At 54.5% G+C, this 17,923-nt stretch overlaps 1 protein-coding gene across 1 annotated transcript in view; it reads right to left on the reverse strand.

Annotated features, from left to right (window-relative positions):
• Positions 1-17,923, reverse strand: part of LOC106600035 (tripartite motif-containing protein 46) — a 24,464-nt gene continuing 6,541 nt past the window's right edge. Inside the window, exons 5-12 of the mRNA XM_045698845.1 lie at positions 12,618-12,764; positions 12,409-12,504; positions 11,922-12,175; positions 11,630-11,751; positions 11,210-11,542; positions 9,790-10,019; positions 9,587-9,654; positions 1-2,311 (exon numbers count right to left, since the gene is read on the reverse strand). Of these exons, the coding sequence (XP_045554801.1) occupies positions 1,903-2,311; positions 9,587-9,654; positions 9,790-10,019; positions 11,210-11,542; positions 11,630-11,751; positions 11,922-12,175; positions 12,409-12,504; positions 12,618-12,764 (1,659 nt within the window). The 3' untranslated portion in view covers positions 1-1,902. The remainder of the gene's footprint in view (positions 2,312-9,586; positions 9,655-9,789; positions 10,020-11,209; positions 11,543-11,629; positions 11,752-11,921; positions 12,176-12,408; positions 12,505-12,617; positions 12,765-17,923) is intronic.

Consider the following 17,923-nt stretch of genomic DNA (forward strand, 5'->3'; position numbering starts at 1 on the left):
ATCTCCCTCTCTCTCTGTCTCTCACTCTCTCTCTCACACACACGTACACACATGCATTCAAGTAAATATACACACTCTCACACACACACACACACATTCAATATACTGTATGAATACTGACAGTCTGAGCCTCGACCCTGAAAGATCTAACTTTTTAGCAATAATCTGTTGAGTAAAAATGTTTTATTGCCAGTCATAATAATCATAAAAGCAATGAATAAAAAAGCTATAAAACAGTATAAATATTCAGCCAGCTCAGATGAGAATGATAAAATAAGTATTATAATTTTAATTCAGATGAATACACACACATCCTAAATCTTCCCACTGACATCAACACATGATTTACGCAAAATCCTTTCTATCCATAATGTGTAAATCCCATTCATCTCTATTTTGTCTCAAAATATAGACTAGATATTTATACCCTCTTGATTTGTAATACATGTTTGAAGCTTATGAGAGAATCTTCCACAATGTGAGCATTTTGGTTTGGTTTCAAACAATAAGATCTATGTGAAGTGCAGCTAACATGAATCCTAACAGATAACGTCCACTCATGAGTCATTTAACAGTTAACATCCCACTCATGAGCCATTTAACAGTTAACATCCCACTCATGAGTCATTTAACAGTAAACATCCCACTCATGAATCCTTTAACAGTTAAAGTCCCACTCATGAGTCATTTAACAGTTAACATCCCACTCATGACCCATTTAACAGTTAACATCCCACTCATGAGTCATTTAACAGTTAACATCCCACTCATGAGCCATTTAACAGTTAACATCCCACTCATGAGTCATTTAACAGTAAACATCCCACTCATGAATCCTTTAACAGTTAAAGTCCCACTCATGAGTCATTTAACAGTTAACATCCCACTCATGAGTCATTTAACAGTTAACATCCCACTCATGAGTCATTTAACAATAAACATCCCACTCATGAGTCATTTAACAGTTAACATCCCACTCATGAGTCCTTTACAGTTAAAGTCCCACTCATGAGTCCTTTAACAGTTAACGTCCCACTCATGAGTCCTTTAACAGTTAACGTCCCACTCATGAGTCATTTAACAATAAACGTCCCACTCATGAGTCCTTTAACAGTTAAAGTCCCACTCATGAGTCATTTAACAGTAAACATCCCACTCATGAGTCATTTAACAGTTAACATCCCACTCATGAGTTCTTTAACAGTAAACGTCCCACTCATGAGTCCTTTAACAGTTAACGTCCCACTCATGAGCCCTTTAACAATAAATGTCCCACTCATGAGTCCTTTAACAGTAAACGTCCCACTCATGAGTCCTTTAACAGTAAACGTCCCACTCATGAGTCCTTTAACAATAAACGTCCCACTCATGAGTCATTTAACAGTTAACGTCCCACTCATGAGTCATTTAACAATAAACGTCCCACTCATGAGTCATTTAACAATAAACGTCCCACTCATGAGTCATTTAACAATAAACACCCCACTCACGAGTCATTTAACAGTTAACATCCCACTCATGAGTTCTTTAACAGTAAACGTCCCACTCATGAGTCATTTAACAGTTAAAGTCCCACTCATGAGTCCTTTACAGTTAAAGTCCCACTCATGAGTCCTTTACAGTTAAAGTCCCACTCATGAGTCCTTTACCAGTTAAAGTCCCACTCATGAGTCCTTTTCAGATGCAACACAGCAACAGCAACAGTTGGAATCACACCAGAATACACATATCCTGATGTAACCTGCAGAACACTTACAATCCACTGGATTCCGGGACATTGACATTCTTCTATTCTGCATAATGTACATCAACAGTTGCAGACATTACAAATGAAACCTATACATAAAAAAGTAAACATCAAGTTGATAAAGGTTCTTTCCACATCATTCACTCCATACTTCTTCAGTTACCTAAATTGGTGGCGCGTGATTGGATGGTGACCCTTCTGTGCGGTGGCTCCTCTATGCTCCGATTGGCCACCAGCTCCTGCAGCTGCAGTGCCCCTCCACCAATGAAACAAAAGGCCGGGCACACAGGGGCAGAGCAATCCACATGCCCCTCCCACAGGGTGCGCAGCGAGTGGGCATCGTAAAATGTGACCCGCCCCTTTTCGAAGTCCAGACAAACCCCCAGGCGCGGGGGTAGGGGGGCAGTAGGGGGGCCATGGTTGTTCCCATGGGTACTGTGGTGTAAGTTTGCTGCCCCCTGGGGTAAGAGGACCTTTCCCATGCCCATGGTGAGGAAGCAGAAGGGAGGGGAGGAGTCTGGGGAATCGTCAGCCCCACTGTCATGGCCACTGTCTGGGTCATAGCTGGAGAGAGGGAAGGGGGAGGGGAGAGAGAGGGGACGGGGAGGAGGGAAGGGGGAGAGAGAGGAGGGGCGAACAGGAAGAGAGAAGGAGGGATGGGGAGTGAGGAAGAGGGAGAACAGGGGGAGACTGAGTTTACTTAGTTATCATTGGAACCACTTCTTTACTACCCCCTACCTCTCTATCCCTCTGTCCCCTCTACCTCTCTATCCCTCTGTCCCCTCTACCTCTCTATCCCTCTGTCCCCTCTACCTCTCTATCCCTCTGTCCCCTCTACCTCTCCATCCCTCTATCCCCCCTACCTCTCTATCCCTCTGTCCCCTCTATCTCTCCCTCCCCCTGTCCCCTCTATCTCTCCCTCCCCCTGTCCCCTCTACCTCTCCATCCCTCTGTCCCCTCTACCTCTCCATCCCTCTGTCCCCTCTACCTCTCCATCCCCCTGTCCCCTCTACCTCTCTATCCCTCTGTCCCCTCTACCTCTCCATCCCTCTGTCCCCTCTACCTCTCCATCCCTCTGTCCCCTCTACCTCTCCCTCCCCCTGTCCCCTCTACCTCTCTATCCCCTCTACCTCTCCCTCCCCCTGTCCCCTCTACCTCTCCCTCCCTCTGTCCCCTCTACCTCTCTATCCCTCTGTCCAATCTACCTCTCCATCCCTCTGTACCCTATACCTCTCCATCCCTCTGTCCCCTCTACCTCTCCCTCCCTCTGTCCCTCTACCTCTCCATCCCTATGTCCCCTCTACCTCTCTATCCCTCTGTCCCCTCTACCTCTCCCTCCCTCTGTCCCCTCTACCTCTCCATCCCTCTGTCCCCTCTACCTCTCTATCCCTCTGTCCCCTCTACCCCTCTGTCCCCTCTCCCTCCCTCTGTCCCCTCTACCTCTCCATCCCTCTGTCCCCTCTACCTCTCCCTCCCTCTGTCCCCTCTACCTCTCCCTCCCCCTGTCCCCTCTACCTCTCCCTCCCTCTGTCCCCTCTACCTCTCTATCCCTCTGTCCAATCTACCTCTCCATCCCTCTGTCCCCTCTACCTCTCCCTCCCTCTGTCCCCTCTACCTCTCCATCCCTCTGTCCCCTCTACCTCTCTATCCCTCTGTCCCCTCTACCTCTCCCTCCCCTGTCCCCTCTACCTCTCCATCCCTCTGTCCCCTCTACCTCTCTATCCCTCTGTCCCCTCTACCTCTCTATCCCTCTGTCCCCTCTACCTCTCCCTCCCTCTGTCCCCTCTACCTCTCCATCCCTCTGTCCCCTCTACCTCTCTATCCCTCTGTCCCCTCTACCTCTCCCTCCCCCTGTCCCCTCTACCTCTCCATCCCTCTGTCCCCTCTACTTCTAAATCCCTCTGTCCCCTCTACCTCTCCCTCCCCCTGTCCCCTCTACCTCTCCATCCCTCTGTCCCCTCTACTTCTAAATCCCTCTGTCCCCCCTACCTCTCCATCCCTCTGTCCCCTCTACCTCTCCATCCCTCTGTCCCCTCTACCTCTCTATCCCTCTGTCCCCTCTACCTCTCCATCCCTCTGTCCCCTCTACCTCTCCATCCCCCTGTCCCCTCTACCTCTCCATCCCCCTGTCCCCTCTACCTCTCTATCCCTCTGTCCCCTCTACCTCTCCATCCCTCTGTCCCCTCTACCTCTCCATCCCTCTGTCCCCTCTACCTCTCCATCCCTCTGTCCCCTCTACCTCTCCATCCCTCTGTCCCCTCTACCTCTCCCTCCCCCTGTCCCCTCTACCTCTCTATCCCCTCTACCTCTCCCTCCCCCTGTCCCCTCTACCTCTCCCTCCCTCTGTCCCCTCTACCTCTCTATCCCTCTGTCCAATCTACCTCTCCATCCCTCTGTCCCTCTACCTCTCCATCCCTCTGTCCCCTCTACCTCTCCCTCCCTCTGTCCCCTCTACCTCTCCATCCCTATGTCCCCTCTACCTCTCTATCCCTCTGTCCCCTCTACCTCTCCCTCCCTCTGTCCCCTCTACCTCTCCATCCCTCTACCTCTCTATCCCTCTGTCCCCTCTACCCCTCTGTCCCCTCTCCCTCCCTCTGTCCCCTCTACCTCTCCATCCCTCTGTCCCCTCTACCTCTCCCTCCCTCTGTCCCCTCTACCTCTCCATCCCTCTGTCCCCTCTACCTCTCCCTCCCTCTGTCCCCTCTACCTCTCCCTCCCCTGTCCCCTCTACCTCTCTATCCCTCTGTCCCCTCTACCTCTCCATCCCTCTGTCCCCTCTACCTCTCTATCCCTCTGTCCAATCTACCTCTCCATCCCTCTGTCCCCTATACCTCTCCATCCCTCTGTCCCCTCTACCTCTCCCTCCCTCTGTCCCCTCTACCTCTCCATCCCTATGTCCCCTCTACCTCTCTATCCCTCTGTCCCCTCTACCTCTCCCTCCCTCTGTCCCCTCTACCTCTCCATCCCTCTGTCCCCTCTACCTCTCTATCCCTCTGTCCCCTCTACCCCTCTGTCCCCTCTCCCTCCCTCTGTCCCCTCTACCTCTCCATCCCTCTGTCCCCTCTACCTCTCCCTCCCTCTGTCCCCTCTACCTCTCCCTCCCCCTGTCCCCTCTACCTCTCCCTCCCTCTGTCCCCTCTACCTCTCTATCCCTCTGTCCAATCTACCTCTCCATCCCTCTGTCCCCTCTACCTCTCCCTCCCTCTGTCCCCTCTACCTCTCCATCCCTCTGTCCCCTCTACCTCTCTATCCCTCTGTCCCCTCTACCTCTCCCTCCCCTGTCCCCTCTACCTCTCCATCCCTCTGTCCCCTCTACCTCTCTATCCCTCTGTCCCCTCTACCTCTCTATCCCTCTGTCCCCTCTACCTCTCCCTCCCTCTGTCCCCTCTACCTCTCCATCCCTCTGTCCCCTCTACCTCTCTATCCCTCTGTCCCTCTACCTCTCCCTCCCCCTGTCCCCTCTACCTCTCCATCCCTCTGTCCCCTCTACTTCTAAATCCCTCTGTCCCCCCTACCTCTCCATCCCTCTGTCCCCTCTACCTCTCCATCCCTCTGTCCCCTCTACCTCTCTATCCCTCTGTCCCCTCTACCTCTCCATCCCTCTGTCCCCTCTACCTCTCCATCCCTCTGTCCCCTCTACCTCTCCATCCCCTGTCCCCTCTACCTCTCTATCCCTCTGTCCCCTCTACCTCTCCATCCCTCTGTCCCCTCTACCTCTCCATCCCTCTGTCCCCTCTACCTCTCCATCCCTCTGTCCCTCTACCTCTCCATCCCTCTGTCCCCTCTACCTCTCCCTCCCCTGTCCCCTCTACCTCTCTATCCCCTCCCTCCCCTGTCCCCTCTACCTCTCCCTCCCTCTGTCCCCTCTACCTCTCTATCCCTCTGTCCAATCTACCTCTCCATCCCTCTGTCCCCTCTACCTCTCCATCCCTCTGTCCCCTCTACCTCTCCCTCCCTCTGTCCCCTCTACCTCTCCATCCCTATGTCCCCTCTACCTCTCTATCCCTCTGTCCCCTCTACCTCTCCCTCCCTCTGTCCCCTCTACCTCTCCATCCCTCTACCTCTCTATCCCTCTGTCCCCTCTACCCCTCTGTCCCCTCTCCCTCCCTCTGTCCCCTCTACCTCTCCATCCCTCTGTCCCCTCTACCTCTCCCTCCCTCTGTCCCCTCTGTCCCCTCTACCTCTCCATCCCTCTGTCCCCTCTACCTCTCCCTCCCTCTGTCCCCTCTACCTCTCCCTCCCCTGTCCCCTCTACCTCTCCCTCCCTCTGTCCCCTCTACCTCTCATCCCTCTGTCCAATCTACCTCTCCATCCCTCTGTCCCCTCTACCTCTCCCTCCCTCTGTCCCCTCTACCTCTCCATCCCTCTGTCCCCTCTACCTCTCTATCCCTCTGTCCCCTCTACCTCTCCCTCCCTCTGTCCCCTCTACCTCTCCATCCCTCTGTCCCCTCTACCTCTCTATCCCTCTGTCCCCTCTACCTCTCCCTCCCCCTGTCCCCTCTACCTCTCCATCCCTCTGTCCCCTCTACTTCTAAATCCCTCTGTCCCCCATAACTCTCTATCCCTCTGTCCCCTCTACCTCTCCCTCCCTCTGTCCCCTCTACCTCTCTATCCCTCTGTCCAATCTACCTCTCCATCCCTCTGTCCCCTCTACCTCTCCCTCCCTCTGTCCCCTCTACCTCTCCATCCCTCTGTCCCCTCTACCTCTCCATCCCTCTGTCCCCTCTACCTCTCCATCCCTCTGTCCCCTCTACCTCTCCATCCCTCTGTCCCCTCTACCTCTCCATCCCTCTGTCCCCTCTACCTCTCCCTCCCCCTGTCCCCTCTACCTCTCTATCCCCTCTACCTCTCCCTCCCCTGTCCCCTCTACCTCTCCCTCCCTCTGTCCCCTCTACCTCTCTATCCCTCTGTCCAATCTACCTCTCCATCCCTCTGTCCCCTCTACCTCTCCATCCCTCTGTCCCCTCTACCTCTCCCTCCCTCTGTCCCCTCTACCTCTCCATCCCTATGTCCCCTCTACCTCTCTATCCCTCTGTCCCCTCTACCTCTCCCTCCCTCTGTCCCCTCTACCTCTCCATCCCTCTGTCCCCTCTACCTCTCTATCCCTCTGTCCCCTCTACCCCTCTGTCCCCTCTCCCTCCCTCTGTCCCTCTACCTCTCCATCCCTCTGTCCCCTCTACCTCTCCCTCCCTCTGTCCCCTCTGTCCCCTCTACCTCTCCCTCCCTCTGTCCCCTCTACCTCTCCCTCCCCCTGTCCCCTCTACCTCTCCCTCCCTCTGTCCCCTCTACCTCTCTATCCCTCTGTCCAATCTACCTCTCCATCCCTCTGTCCCCTCTACCTCTCCCTCCCTCTGTCCCCTCTGTCCCCTCTACCTCTCCATCCCACTGTCCCCTCTACCTCTCCCTCCCTCTGTCCCCTCTACCTCTCCCTCCCTCTGTCCCCTCTACCTCTCCCTCCCTCTGTCCCCTCTACCTCTCCATCCCTCTGTCCCCTCTACCTCTCTATCCCTCTGTCCCTCTACCTCTCCCTCCCTCTGTCCCCTCTACCTCTCCATCCCTCTGTCCCCTCTACCTCTCTATCCCTCTGTCCCCTCTACCTCTCCCTCCCCCTGTCCCCTCTACCTCTCCATCCCTCTGTCCCCCATACCTTTCCCTCCCCCTGTCCCCTCTCCCTCTACCTCCCTCTGCCCCCCTACCTCTACCTCCCTCTGTCTCCCCTACCTCTACCTTCCTCTGTCCCCCTTACCTCTACCTCCCTTTTCCCCCCTCTACCTCTACCTTCCTCTGTACCCCTTACCTCTACCTCCCCCTGTCCTCCCTACCTCTACCTCCCTCTGTCCCCCCTACCTCTACCTTCCTCTGTCCCCCCTACCTCTACCTCCCTCTGTCCCCCCTCCCTCTGTCCCCTCCATCTCCATCCCAACCTCTACCTCCCTCTGTCCCCCCCTACCTCTACCTCCCTCTGTCCCCCCTACCTCTACCTCCCTCTGTCCCCGCTATCTCTACCTCCCTCTGTCCCCCCTATCTCTACCTCCATCTGTCCCCCTACCTCTACCTCCCTCTGTTCCCCTCCATCCCTACCTCTGCATCCATCTGTCCCCCTACCTCTACCTCCCTCTGTCCCCCTACCTCTACCTCCCTCTGCCCCCCCACCTCTACCTCCCTCTGCCCCCCTACCTCCCTCTGTCCCCTCTACCTCTACCTCCCTCTGTCCCCTCTACCTCTACCTCCCTCTGTCCCCTCTACCTCTACCTCCCTCTGTCCCCTCTACCTCTACCTCCCTCTGTCCCCTCTACCTCTACCTCCCTCTGTTCCCCCTCTGTCCCCCTACCTCTACATCCATCTGTCCCCCCTACCTCTACCTCCCTCTGTCCCCCTCCCTTTCCATCCCTACCTCTACCTCCCTCTGTCCCCTCTACCTCTCCATCCCTCTGTCCTCCTCCTCTCCATCCCTCTCTCTGCATCCCTCTGTCCCCTCTACCTCCCTCTGTCCCCCTAACTCTACCTCCCTCTGTCCCCCCAACTCTACCTCCCTCTGTCCCCCCTACCTCCCTCTGTCTCCCCTACCTCTACCACCCTCTGTCCCCACTACCTCCAACTCCCTCTGTCCCAACTCCCTCTCCATCCCTACCGCTACCTCCATCTGTCCCCCCTACCTCTACCTTCCTCTGTCCCCCCTACCTCTACCTCCCTCTGTCCCCCTACCTCTACCTCCCTCTGTCCCCCTCCCTCTCCTTCCCTCCCTCCACCTCCCTCTGTCCCCCTCCCTCTCCTTCCCTACCTCTACCTCCCTCTGTCCCCCCCTCCCTCTCCTTCCCTCCCTCTACCTCCCTCTGTCCCCCCCTCCCTCTCCTTCCCTATCTCTACCTCCCTCTGTCCACCTCCCTCTGTCCCCCCTCCCTCTCCTTCCCTACCTCTACCTCCCTCTGTCCCCCCTCCCTCTCCTTCCCTCCCTCTACCTCCCTCTGTCCCCCCTCCCTCTCCTTCCCTACCTCTACCTCCCTCTCCTTCCCTCCCTCTGTCCCCCCTCCCTCTCCTTCCCTACCTCTACCTCCCTCTGTCCCCCTCCCTCTCCTTCCATCCCTCTACCTCCCTCTGTCCCCCTCCCTCTCCTTCCCTCCCTCTACCTCCCTCTGTCCCCCCTCCCTCTCCTTCCCTACCTCTACCTCCCTCTGTCCCCCTCCCTCTCCTTCCCTCCCTCTACCTCCCTCTGTCCCCCCTCCCTCTCCTTCCCTACCTCTACCTCCCTCTGTCCCCCCCTCCCTCTCCTTCCCTCCCTCTACCTCCCTCTGTCCCCCCTCCCTCTCCTTCCCTATCTCTACCTCCCTCTGTCCACCTCCCTCTGTCCCCCCTCCCTCTCCTTCCCTACCTCTACCTCCCTCTGTCCCCCTCCCTCTCCTTCCCTCCCTCTACCTCCCTCTGTCCCCCCTCCCTCTCCTTCCCTACCTCTACCTCCCTCTCCTTCCCTCCCTCTGTCCCCCCTCCCTCTCCTTCCCTACCTCTACCTCCCTCTGTCCCCCTCCCTCTCCTTCCATCCCTCTACCTCCCTCTGTCCCCCCTCCCTCTCCTTCCCTCCCTCTACCTCCCTCTGTCCCCCCTCCCTCTCCTTCCCTACCTCTACCTCCCTCTGTCCCCCTCCCTCTCCTTCCCTCCCTCTACCTCCCTCTGTCCCCCTCCCTCTCCTTCCATCCCTCTACCTCCCTCTGTCCCCCTCCCTCTCCTTCCCTCCCTCTACCTCCCTCTGTCCCCCCCTCCCTCTCCTCTCCTTCCCTACCTCTACCTCCCTCTGTCACCCCTCCCTCTCCTTCCCTCCCTCTCCCCCCCTCTCTCCTCTCTCACCGGGGGCTGGCCATGTCCTGGGGAAGGTGGAACCACTCCTGGAGCTTGGCCTCCTGTCCAACTCCCACCTGGGGAACGCAGAGAGAAAAATAACATGTTAGATTGAGTAAATTATACACATCCACGCACGCACGCACACACACACACACACACACACACGCACACACGCACACACGCACACACACACAATCTCTCTTTCTCACCTTGACCAGGTAGGAGCCGGGCTCCACCGAGCATGCCCAGTAGTGCCTTCCCTGAGTGATTGCCAGGTCGCCTATGAGGAGGTCAGAGGTCAGGTGACAGGAAGTGAGGGAGCGGTCGGCGGCCTGCAGAAGGGAGAGGCCAGGCACGCTGCGGGCATACGTCTGTCCTTTACCCAGCGCCAGTCGGTCAGCATGCAAACCCCAGCGAGAGTCCAGAGAGAAACACAACACTGACGGAGGAGGGAGAGGGGGAGGAGGAAGAGAGGAGGAGAGCGAGAGGGGGAGGAAGAGGAGGGACAGTGAGAGGAGGAGGAGGGAGAAGAGGATGTAGAGGAGAGGTAGGGGAAGAGGAAGAGGAGGGAGAAGGAGAGGGGGAGGAAGGGGAAGGGTTAGATATAGCATCAGGGAGAGGAGGGACAGTGAGAGGAGGAGGAGGGAGAAGAGGATGTAGAGGAGAGGTAGGGGAAGAGGAAGAGGAGGGAGAAGGAGAGGGGGAGGAAGGGGAAGGGTTAGATATAGCATCAGGGAGAGGAGCAGAGCTGCTTAAATCTACAGGAAACTGATGTCTTCTGGAGGAATAAATACACCCCAGGAAAGAGAGGATAGGAAAGAGAGGGAACGAAGAGAGCAGGAAATAAGAGAGAGAGAAAGAGAGAGAGAAAGAGAGAGAGAGGTCTAAAGAGGGAGAGAAACCTAGCCCAATACAGGTACGACTGCTGATCACTGATCAGTTTTTGAGAAATTAATAAATGAATCTCCTTTAGTAAGCCGCATGAACACTTAATAACACAGGAGACAGGGGAGTGTTTATACAGTATGGACAGTGTGAGGACAGAGAGGGAGAGATGTCGATAAAGAGAGAGAGAGAGAGAGATAGAGAGAGTGGTAAGAGAAGGACAGAGAGTGGGATGGTAGGATTCTTCTGAGATGAATCAAGTACAGAGGGTTAGCAAGGTGAAAGAGGAAGGAGAGATAGGGAGATAAAGGGATGGAGGGAGGATGGAGGGATGGAGAGAGGATGGAGGGATGGAGAGAGGGTGGAGGGATGTAAAGAGGACGGAGGGATGGAGAGAGGATGGGGAGAGCATGGACGGATGGAGAGAGGATGGAGGGATGAGAGAGGGTGGAGGGATGTAAAGAGGACGGAGGGATGGAGAGAGGATGGGGGATGGGGAGAGCATGGACGGATGGAGAGAGGATGTAGGGATGGAGTGAGCATGGACGGATGGAGAGAGGGCTGGGGGGTGGAGCTGGGTTGCAGAACAGAGGGAGAGGGTTATGCAGAGAGAAGATGAGAAGATGAGGGAATTGAGAAGGTGAAGGGATGGATTGGGACAAAAGAGGTATTGACTTTGTTAAACAATTCCCCAACAATAATTGTATCATGAATTGCGTATTATCGTGTCTGTGTGTGTCTCACCTGGTGCAGGTGGTGTGTGCAGGTAAACCTCTTCGCTGTACTCTCCAAACCCTGCCTTATTGCTTCCTTTCACCCTTAGCACGTACACACTGTCCATCTCCAGCCTGTCAATCACAGCACTAGTCCCGCCCACCTCCTCCAGGCGTTGCCACGCCACTGGAGCATTGGGACTCCTGACCTCTCCTCCCCAGCCTGCCTCGGTCAATCCCATTCGCTGCTGGAACTCGACGGAGAAGTGCCAGGCAGGGGCGGAGTCCTGGGGGAGTCGCCAGCACAGGAACAGCTGGTCATAGGCCAGCGTCCGCTGAGTGTCAATCACAGGAGCCAATGGGGCTGTAGCAGGGGCGGGGCAGAGAAGAAAAGGGAGTTATATTGGTGGATGGGATGAGTTAGCTTTCAGATCTAACCTCTTACACACACCTCTTATGTATTCCATGTTGCTGATGACTTTCAGTTCTCTGGAGGCGTCCATGTGGAAGTGTCTGAAGGAGGGATCAGCCGAGAGAGAGAAACACTGCAAATTCTCTATCGCTTTCACCAGCCTGGAGAGAGAGAAAGAGAGAGTCAGAGGCAGAGAAAAAGAGAGAGAAAGAGTGAGAGAGAAAATAGAGGGGGGGGGCTGGTAAGTGTTAAGCGTTGATATTGCACCTGTTATTTACCCACAGTGTGTGTGTGCGGGTGAGCATGTGTGTTTTGCATCTACCACCCGTACCTGTTGTGGGTGATTCGTGCGGCCTGTACGAAGCAGGGTTGGTCGGTCTCTTTGAGCAGCTCCTGTGTGTAGGCCATTAACCCGCCGTGCTCCTGCAGACCCCTCCTCTCAGACACCTGGGCCAACAGGGCCTCCCCCCTCCTCAGCCGGGCCCCCTCCAGGGCCAGGGTCAACGCTCCCTGTCGCTCAGCTAGAGACGCCCCCAGCTCCCTCACAGACTGGGACAACTGCTCCCTCGCCAACACACTGTTCAACTAGAGAGAGGGAGTTGAGAGGGGGTATAAGGGAGGGGGTAGAGGGAGAGAGAGGGGGGTATAAGGGGATGTGGTAGAGGGAGAGAGGGGGGGAGAAGGGAGGGGGTAGAGGGAGGGAAAGAAGAGCATGAAGGTTATACTGTGTTGGAGAGAAAGAGGCAATCGAAGGATAGAGGGAGGAAAGTAGTGGATTGGAACGAAAGAGAGACAGAAAGGATGGAGAGAGAGTTTACCTCCATATGTGTGATGGCACTCTCCAGCTGAGTTATCTGAGCCTTTACTGTGTCCTGATTGGCCAGAATGTAGTTGATCTCCTTGGTGATTTTGTCCTCAGGTGTTAAGAGAGACAGATGACAATATCAGCAAGCAAACATGTAGTTTCATTGTTTAACAGACAGACAGACAGACAGACAGACAGACAGACAGACAGACAGACAGATACCTTTAGTGCCTGGCAGGCCTGTGCGATGGGCGCCACCTTGTGGCCGTGGTGGACTCTGCGGAGCTTACAGAGCGGACACAGCAGCCTCTGGCAGGAGCGACAGTACCACAACAACCTCTCCTGCTCATGCTCCAGACATGTTAGGACCTAATAGGGGAGAACGGGGGAGAGGAGAGAGAGCAAGAGGGGAGGAGGGGGAGAGGAGAGGAGAGGAGAGGAGGAGTGGGAAAGGAGGGGAAAGGAGAGGGCAGGAGCGGAGAGAAGGGGAGGAGGGGGAGAGGAGGGGAGAGGAGGAAGAGGAGAGGGGGAGGGGAGGAGGGGAGATGAGGGGAGAGGGGAGGAGGGGGAGAGGAGGGGAGAGGGCAGGAGCGGAGAGGAGGGGAGAGGAGGGGAGAGGGGAGGAGGGGAAGAGGAGTGGAGAGGAGGGGAGAGGGGAGGAGAAGGAGAGGAGAGGAGAGGAGAGGAGAGGAGAGGAGAGGAGAGGAGAGGAGAGGAGAGGAGAGGAGAGGAGAGGAGAGGAGAGGAGAGGAGAGGAGAGGAGAGGAGAGGAGAGGAGAGGAGAGGAGGGAGGAGAGGAGGGGAAAGGAGAGGGCAGGAGCGGAGAGAAGGGGAGGAGGGGGAGAGGAGGGGAGAGGAGGGAAGAGGAGAGGGGAGGAGGGGAGATGGGAGAAGGGGGAGAGGAGGGGAGAGGAGGGAAGAGGAGAGGGGAGGGGAGGAGGGGAGATGAGGGGAGAGGGGAGGAGGGGGAGAGGAGGGGAGAGGGCAGGAGCGGAGAGGAGGGGAGAGGAGGGGAGAGGGGAGGAGGGGAAGAGGAGTGGAGAGGAGGGGAGAGGGGAGGAGAAGGAGAGGAGAGGAGAGGAGAGGAGAGGGAAAGGAGGGGAAAGGAGAGGGCAGGAGCGGAGAGAAGGGGAGGAGGGGGAGAGGAGGGGAGAGGAGGGAAGAGGAGAGGGGAGGAGGGGAGATGGGAGAAGGGGGAGAGGAGGGGAGAGGGGAGGGGGAGAGGGCAGGAGCGGAGAGGAGGGGAGAGGAGGGGAGAGGGGAGGAGAGGAGAAGGAGAGAGGAGAGGAGAGGAGAGGAGAGGAGAGGAGAGGAGAGGAGAGGAGAGGAGAGGAGAAAGGAGAGGGCAGGAGCGGAGAGGAGGGGAGAGGAGGGAAGAGGAGAGGAGAGGGGAGGAGGGGAGATGGGAGAAGGGGGAGAGGAGGGGAGAGGGAGGGAGGAGGGGAGAGGAGGCAGAAGGCAGGAGCGGAGAGAAGGGGAGGAGGGGAGAGGAGGGGAGAGGAAGGAAGAGGAGAGGGGAGGGGAGGAGGGGGAGAGGAGGGGAGAGGAGGGGAGAGGAGGGAGGAAGGGGAGAGGAGGGGAGGAGGGGAGGAGGGGGAGAGGAGGAAGACAGGCAGAGGTGTAGAACAGGGGTGGGCAGGGAGGAGAGAGGAAGAATATAACAGGAGGAGGAAGACAGGTACAGTAGAGGTGTAGATACAGGGGTGGGCAGGGAGGAGAGAGGAAGAAGATATAACAGGAGGAGGAAGACAGGTACAGTAGAGGTGTAGATACAGGGGTGGGCAGGGAGGAGAGAGGAAGAAGATATAACAGGAGGAGGAAGACAGGTACAGTAGAGGTGTAGATACAGGGGTGGGCAGGGGAGGAGAGAGGAAGAAGATATAACAGGAGGAGGAAGACAGGTACAGTAGAGGTGTAGATACAGGGGTGGGCAGGGAGGAGAGAGGAAGAAGATATAACAGGAGGAGGAAGACAGGTACAGTAGAGGTGTAGATACAGGGGTGAGCAGGGAGGAGAGAGGAAGAAGATATAACAGGAGGAGGAAGACAGGTACAGTAGAGGTGTAGATACAGGGGTGGGCAGGGAGGAGAGAGGAAGAAGATATAACAGGAGGAGGAAGAAATGGAGGTCACCAACCAAACTCAGAGAGAGTCACTTTGGAGGAAACGTGAAGGAGAGGGAGAGGTACTGTAGAGGAAATGTGAAGGAGAGAGAGAGAGGTACTGTAGAGGAAACGTGAAGGAGAGAGAGAGGTACTGTAGAGGAAACAGGTGAAGGAGAGAGAGAGAGTTACTGTAGAGGAAACAGGTGAAGGAGAGAGAGAGGAACTGTAGAGGAAACGTGAAGGCGAGAGAGCGGTACTGTAGAGGAAACAGGTGAAGGATAGAGAGAGGTACTATGGAGGAAACGTGAAGGAGAGAGAGAGGTACTGTAGAAGAAACAGGTGAAGGAGAGAGAGAGGTACTATGGAGGAAACGTGAAGGAGAGAGAGAGGTACTGTAGAGGAAACAGGTGAAGGAGTGAGAGAGGTACTGTAGAGGAAACAGGTGAAGGAGAGAGAGAGGTACTGTAGAGGAAACAGGTGAAGGAGAGAGAGAGGTACTGTAGAGGAAACGTGAAGGACAGAGAGATACTGTAGAAGAAACAGGTGAAGGAGAGAGAGAGGTACTGTGGAGGAAACAGGTGAAGGAGAGAGAGAGGTACTGTAGAGGAAACAGGTGAAGGAGAGAGAGAGGTACTGTAGAGGAAACGTGAAGGACAGAGAGGTACTGTGAAGGAAACGTGAAGGAGAGAGAGAGGTACTGTAGAGGAAACAGGTGAAGGAGAGAGAGAAGTACTGTAGAGGAAACAGGAAGGAGAGAGGTACTGTAGACGAAACAGGTGAAGGAGAGAGAGAGGTACTGTAGAGGAAACGTGAAGGAGAGAGAGAGGTACTGCAGAGGAAACGTGAAGGAGAGAGAGAGGTACTGTTTGAGGAAACAGGTAAAGGAGAGAGAGAGGTACTGTGGAGGAAACGTGAAGGAGAGAGAGAGGTACTGTAGAGGAAACGTGAAGGAGAGAGAGAGGAACTGTGGAGGAAACAGGTGAAGGAGAGAGAGAGGTAATGTAGAGGCAATGTGAAGGAAAGAGAGGTACTGTAAAGGAAACGTGAAGGAGAGAGAGAGGTACTGTAGAGGAAAAGTGAAGGAGAGAGAGAGGTACTGTAGAGGAAATGTGAAGGAGAGAGAGAGGTACTGTAGAGGAAACAGGTGAAGGAGAGAGAGAGAGTTACTGTAGAGGAAACAGGTGAAGGAGAGAGAGAGGTACTGTAGAGGAAACATGAAGGAGAGAGAGAGGTAATGTAGAGGAAACAGGTGAAGGAGAGAGAGAGGTACTGTTTGAGGAAACATGAAGGAGAGAGAGAGGTACTGTTGAAGAAACAGGTAAAGGAGAGAGAGAGGTACTGTGGAGGAAACGTGAAGGAGAGAGAGAGGTACTGTAGAGGAAACGTGAAGAAGAGAGAGATACTGTAGAAGAAACAGGTGAAGGAGAGAGAGAGGTACTGTAGAGGAAACAGGTGAAGGAGAGAGAGAGGTACTGTAGAGGCAACAGGTGAAGGAGAGAGAGAGGTAATGTAGAGGAAACAGGTGAAGGAGTGAGAGAGGTACTGTAGAGGAAACAGGTGAAGGAGAGAGAGAGGTAATGTAGAGGAAATGTGAAGGAAAGAGAGGTACTGTAAAGGAAACGTGAAGGAGAGAGAGAGGTGCTGTAGAGGAAACAGGTGAAGGAGAGAGAAAGGTACTGTGGAGGAAACAGGTGAAGGAGAGAGAGAGGTACTGTAGAGGAAACAGGTGAAGGAGAGAGAGAGGTACTGTAGAGGAAACAGGTGAAGGAGAGAGAGAGGTACTGTAGAGGAAACAGGTGAAGGAGAGAGAGAGGTACTGTAGAGGAAACAGGTGAAGGAGAGAGAGAGGTACTGTAGAGGAAACAGGTGAAGGAGAGAGAGAGAGTTACTGTAGAGGAAATGTGAAGGAGAGTGAGAGGTACTGTAGAGGAAACGTGAAGGAGAGAGAGAGGTACTGTAGAGGAAACAGGTGAGGGAGAGAGAGAGAGGTACTGTAGAGGAAACAGGTGAAGGAGAGAGAAAGGTACTGTGGAGGAAACAGGTGAAGGAGAGAGAGAGGTACTGTAGAGGAAACAGGTGAAGGAGAGAGAGAGGTACTGTAGAGGAAACAGGTGAAGGAGAGAGAGAGGTACTGTAGAGGAAACAGGTGAAGGAGAGAGAGAGGTAATGTAGAGGAAACAGGTGAAGGAGTGAGAGAGGTACTGTTTGAGGAAATGTGAAGGAAAGAGAGGTACTGTAGAGGAAACGTGAAGGAGAGAGAGAGGTACTGCAGAGGAAACGTGAAGGAGAGAGAGAGGTACTGTTTGAGGAAACATGAAGGAGAGAGAGAGGTACTGTTGAAGAAACAGGTAAAGGAGAGAGAGGTACTGTGGAGGAAACGTGAAGGAGAGAGAGAGGTACTGTAGAGGAAACGTGAAGAAGAGAGAGATACTGTAGAAGAAACAGGTGAAGGAGAGAGAGAGGTACTGTAGAGGAAACAGGTGAAGGAGAGAGAGAGGTACTGTAGAGGAAACAGGTGAAGGAGAGAGAGAGGTAATGTAGAGGAAACAGGTGAAGGAGTGAGAGAGGTACTGTAGAGGAAACAGGTGAAGGAGAGAGAGAGGTAATGTAGAGGAAATGTGAAGGAAAGAGAGGTACTGTAAAGGAAACGTGAAGGAGAGAGAGAGGTACTGTAGAGGAAACAGGTGAAGGAGAGAGAAAGGTACTGTGGAGGAAACAGGTGAAGGAGAGAGAGGTACTGTAGAGGAAACAGGTGAAGGAGAGAGAGAGGTACTGTAGAGGAAACGTGAAGGAGAGTGAGAGGTACTGTAGAGGAAACGTGAAGGAGAGAGAGAGGTACTGTAGAGGAAACAGGTGAGGGAGAGAGAGAGAGGTACTGTAGAGGAAACAGGTGAGGGAGAGAGAGAGAGGTACTGTAGAGGAAACAGGTGAAGGAGAGAGAGAGGTACTGTAGAGGAAACGTGAAGGAGAGAGAGGTACTGTAGAGGAAACGTGAAGGAGCGAGAGGTACTGTAGAAGAAACAGGTAAAGGAGAGAGAGGGACTGTACAGGAAACAGGTGAGAAGAGAAAGAGAGAGAGAGAGGTATTGTAGATGAAACAGGTTAAGGAGAGAGAGAGAGAGGGACTGTACAGGAAACAGGTGAGGAGAGAAAGAGAGAGGTATTGTAGATGAAACAGGTGAGGAGAGAAAGAGAGAGAGAGAGAGAGAGAGGGACTGTACAGGAAACAGGTGAAGAGAGAAAGAGTGAGAGATAGGTACTGTAGATGAAACAGGTAAAGAAGTTCTAGAGATAGTGACTGTAGAGGAAACAGGAAAATAAGTTATAGAGATAGTGACTGTAGATGAAACAGGTAAAGAAGTTATAGAGATAGTGACTGTAGAGGAAACAGGTGAAGAAGTTATAGCGATAGTGACTGTAGAGG

This window comes from Salmo salar, chromosome ssa02 (genome assembly GCF_905237065.1).
Source record: "Salmo salar chromosome ssa02, Ssal_v3.1, whole genome shotgun sequence".
Classification (NCBI taxonomy): domain Eukaryota; kingdom Metazoa; phylum Chordata; class Actinopteri; order Salmoniformes; family Salmonidae; genus Salmo; species Salmo salar.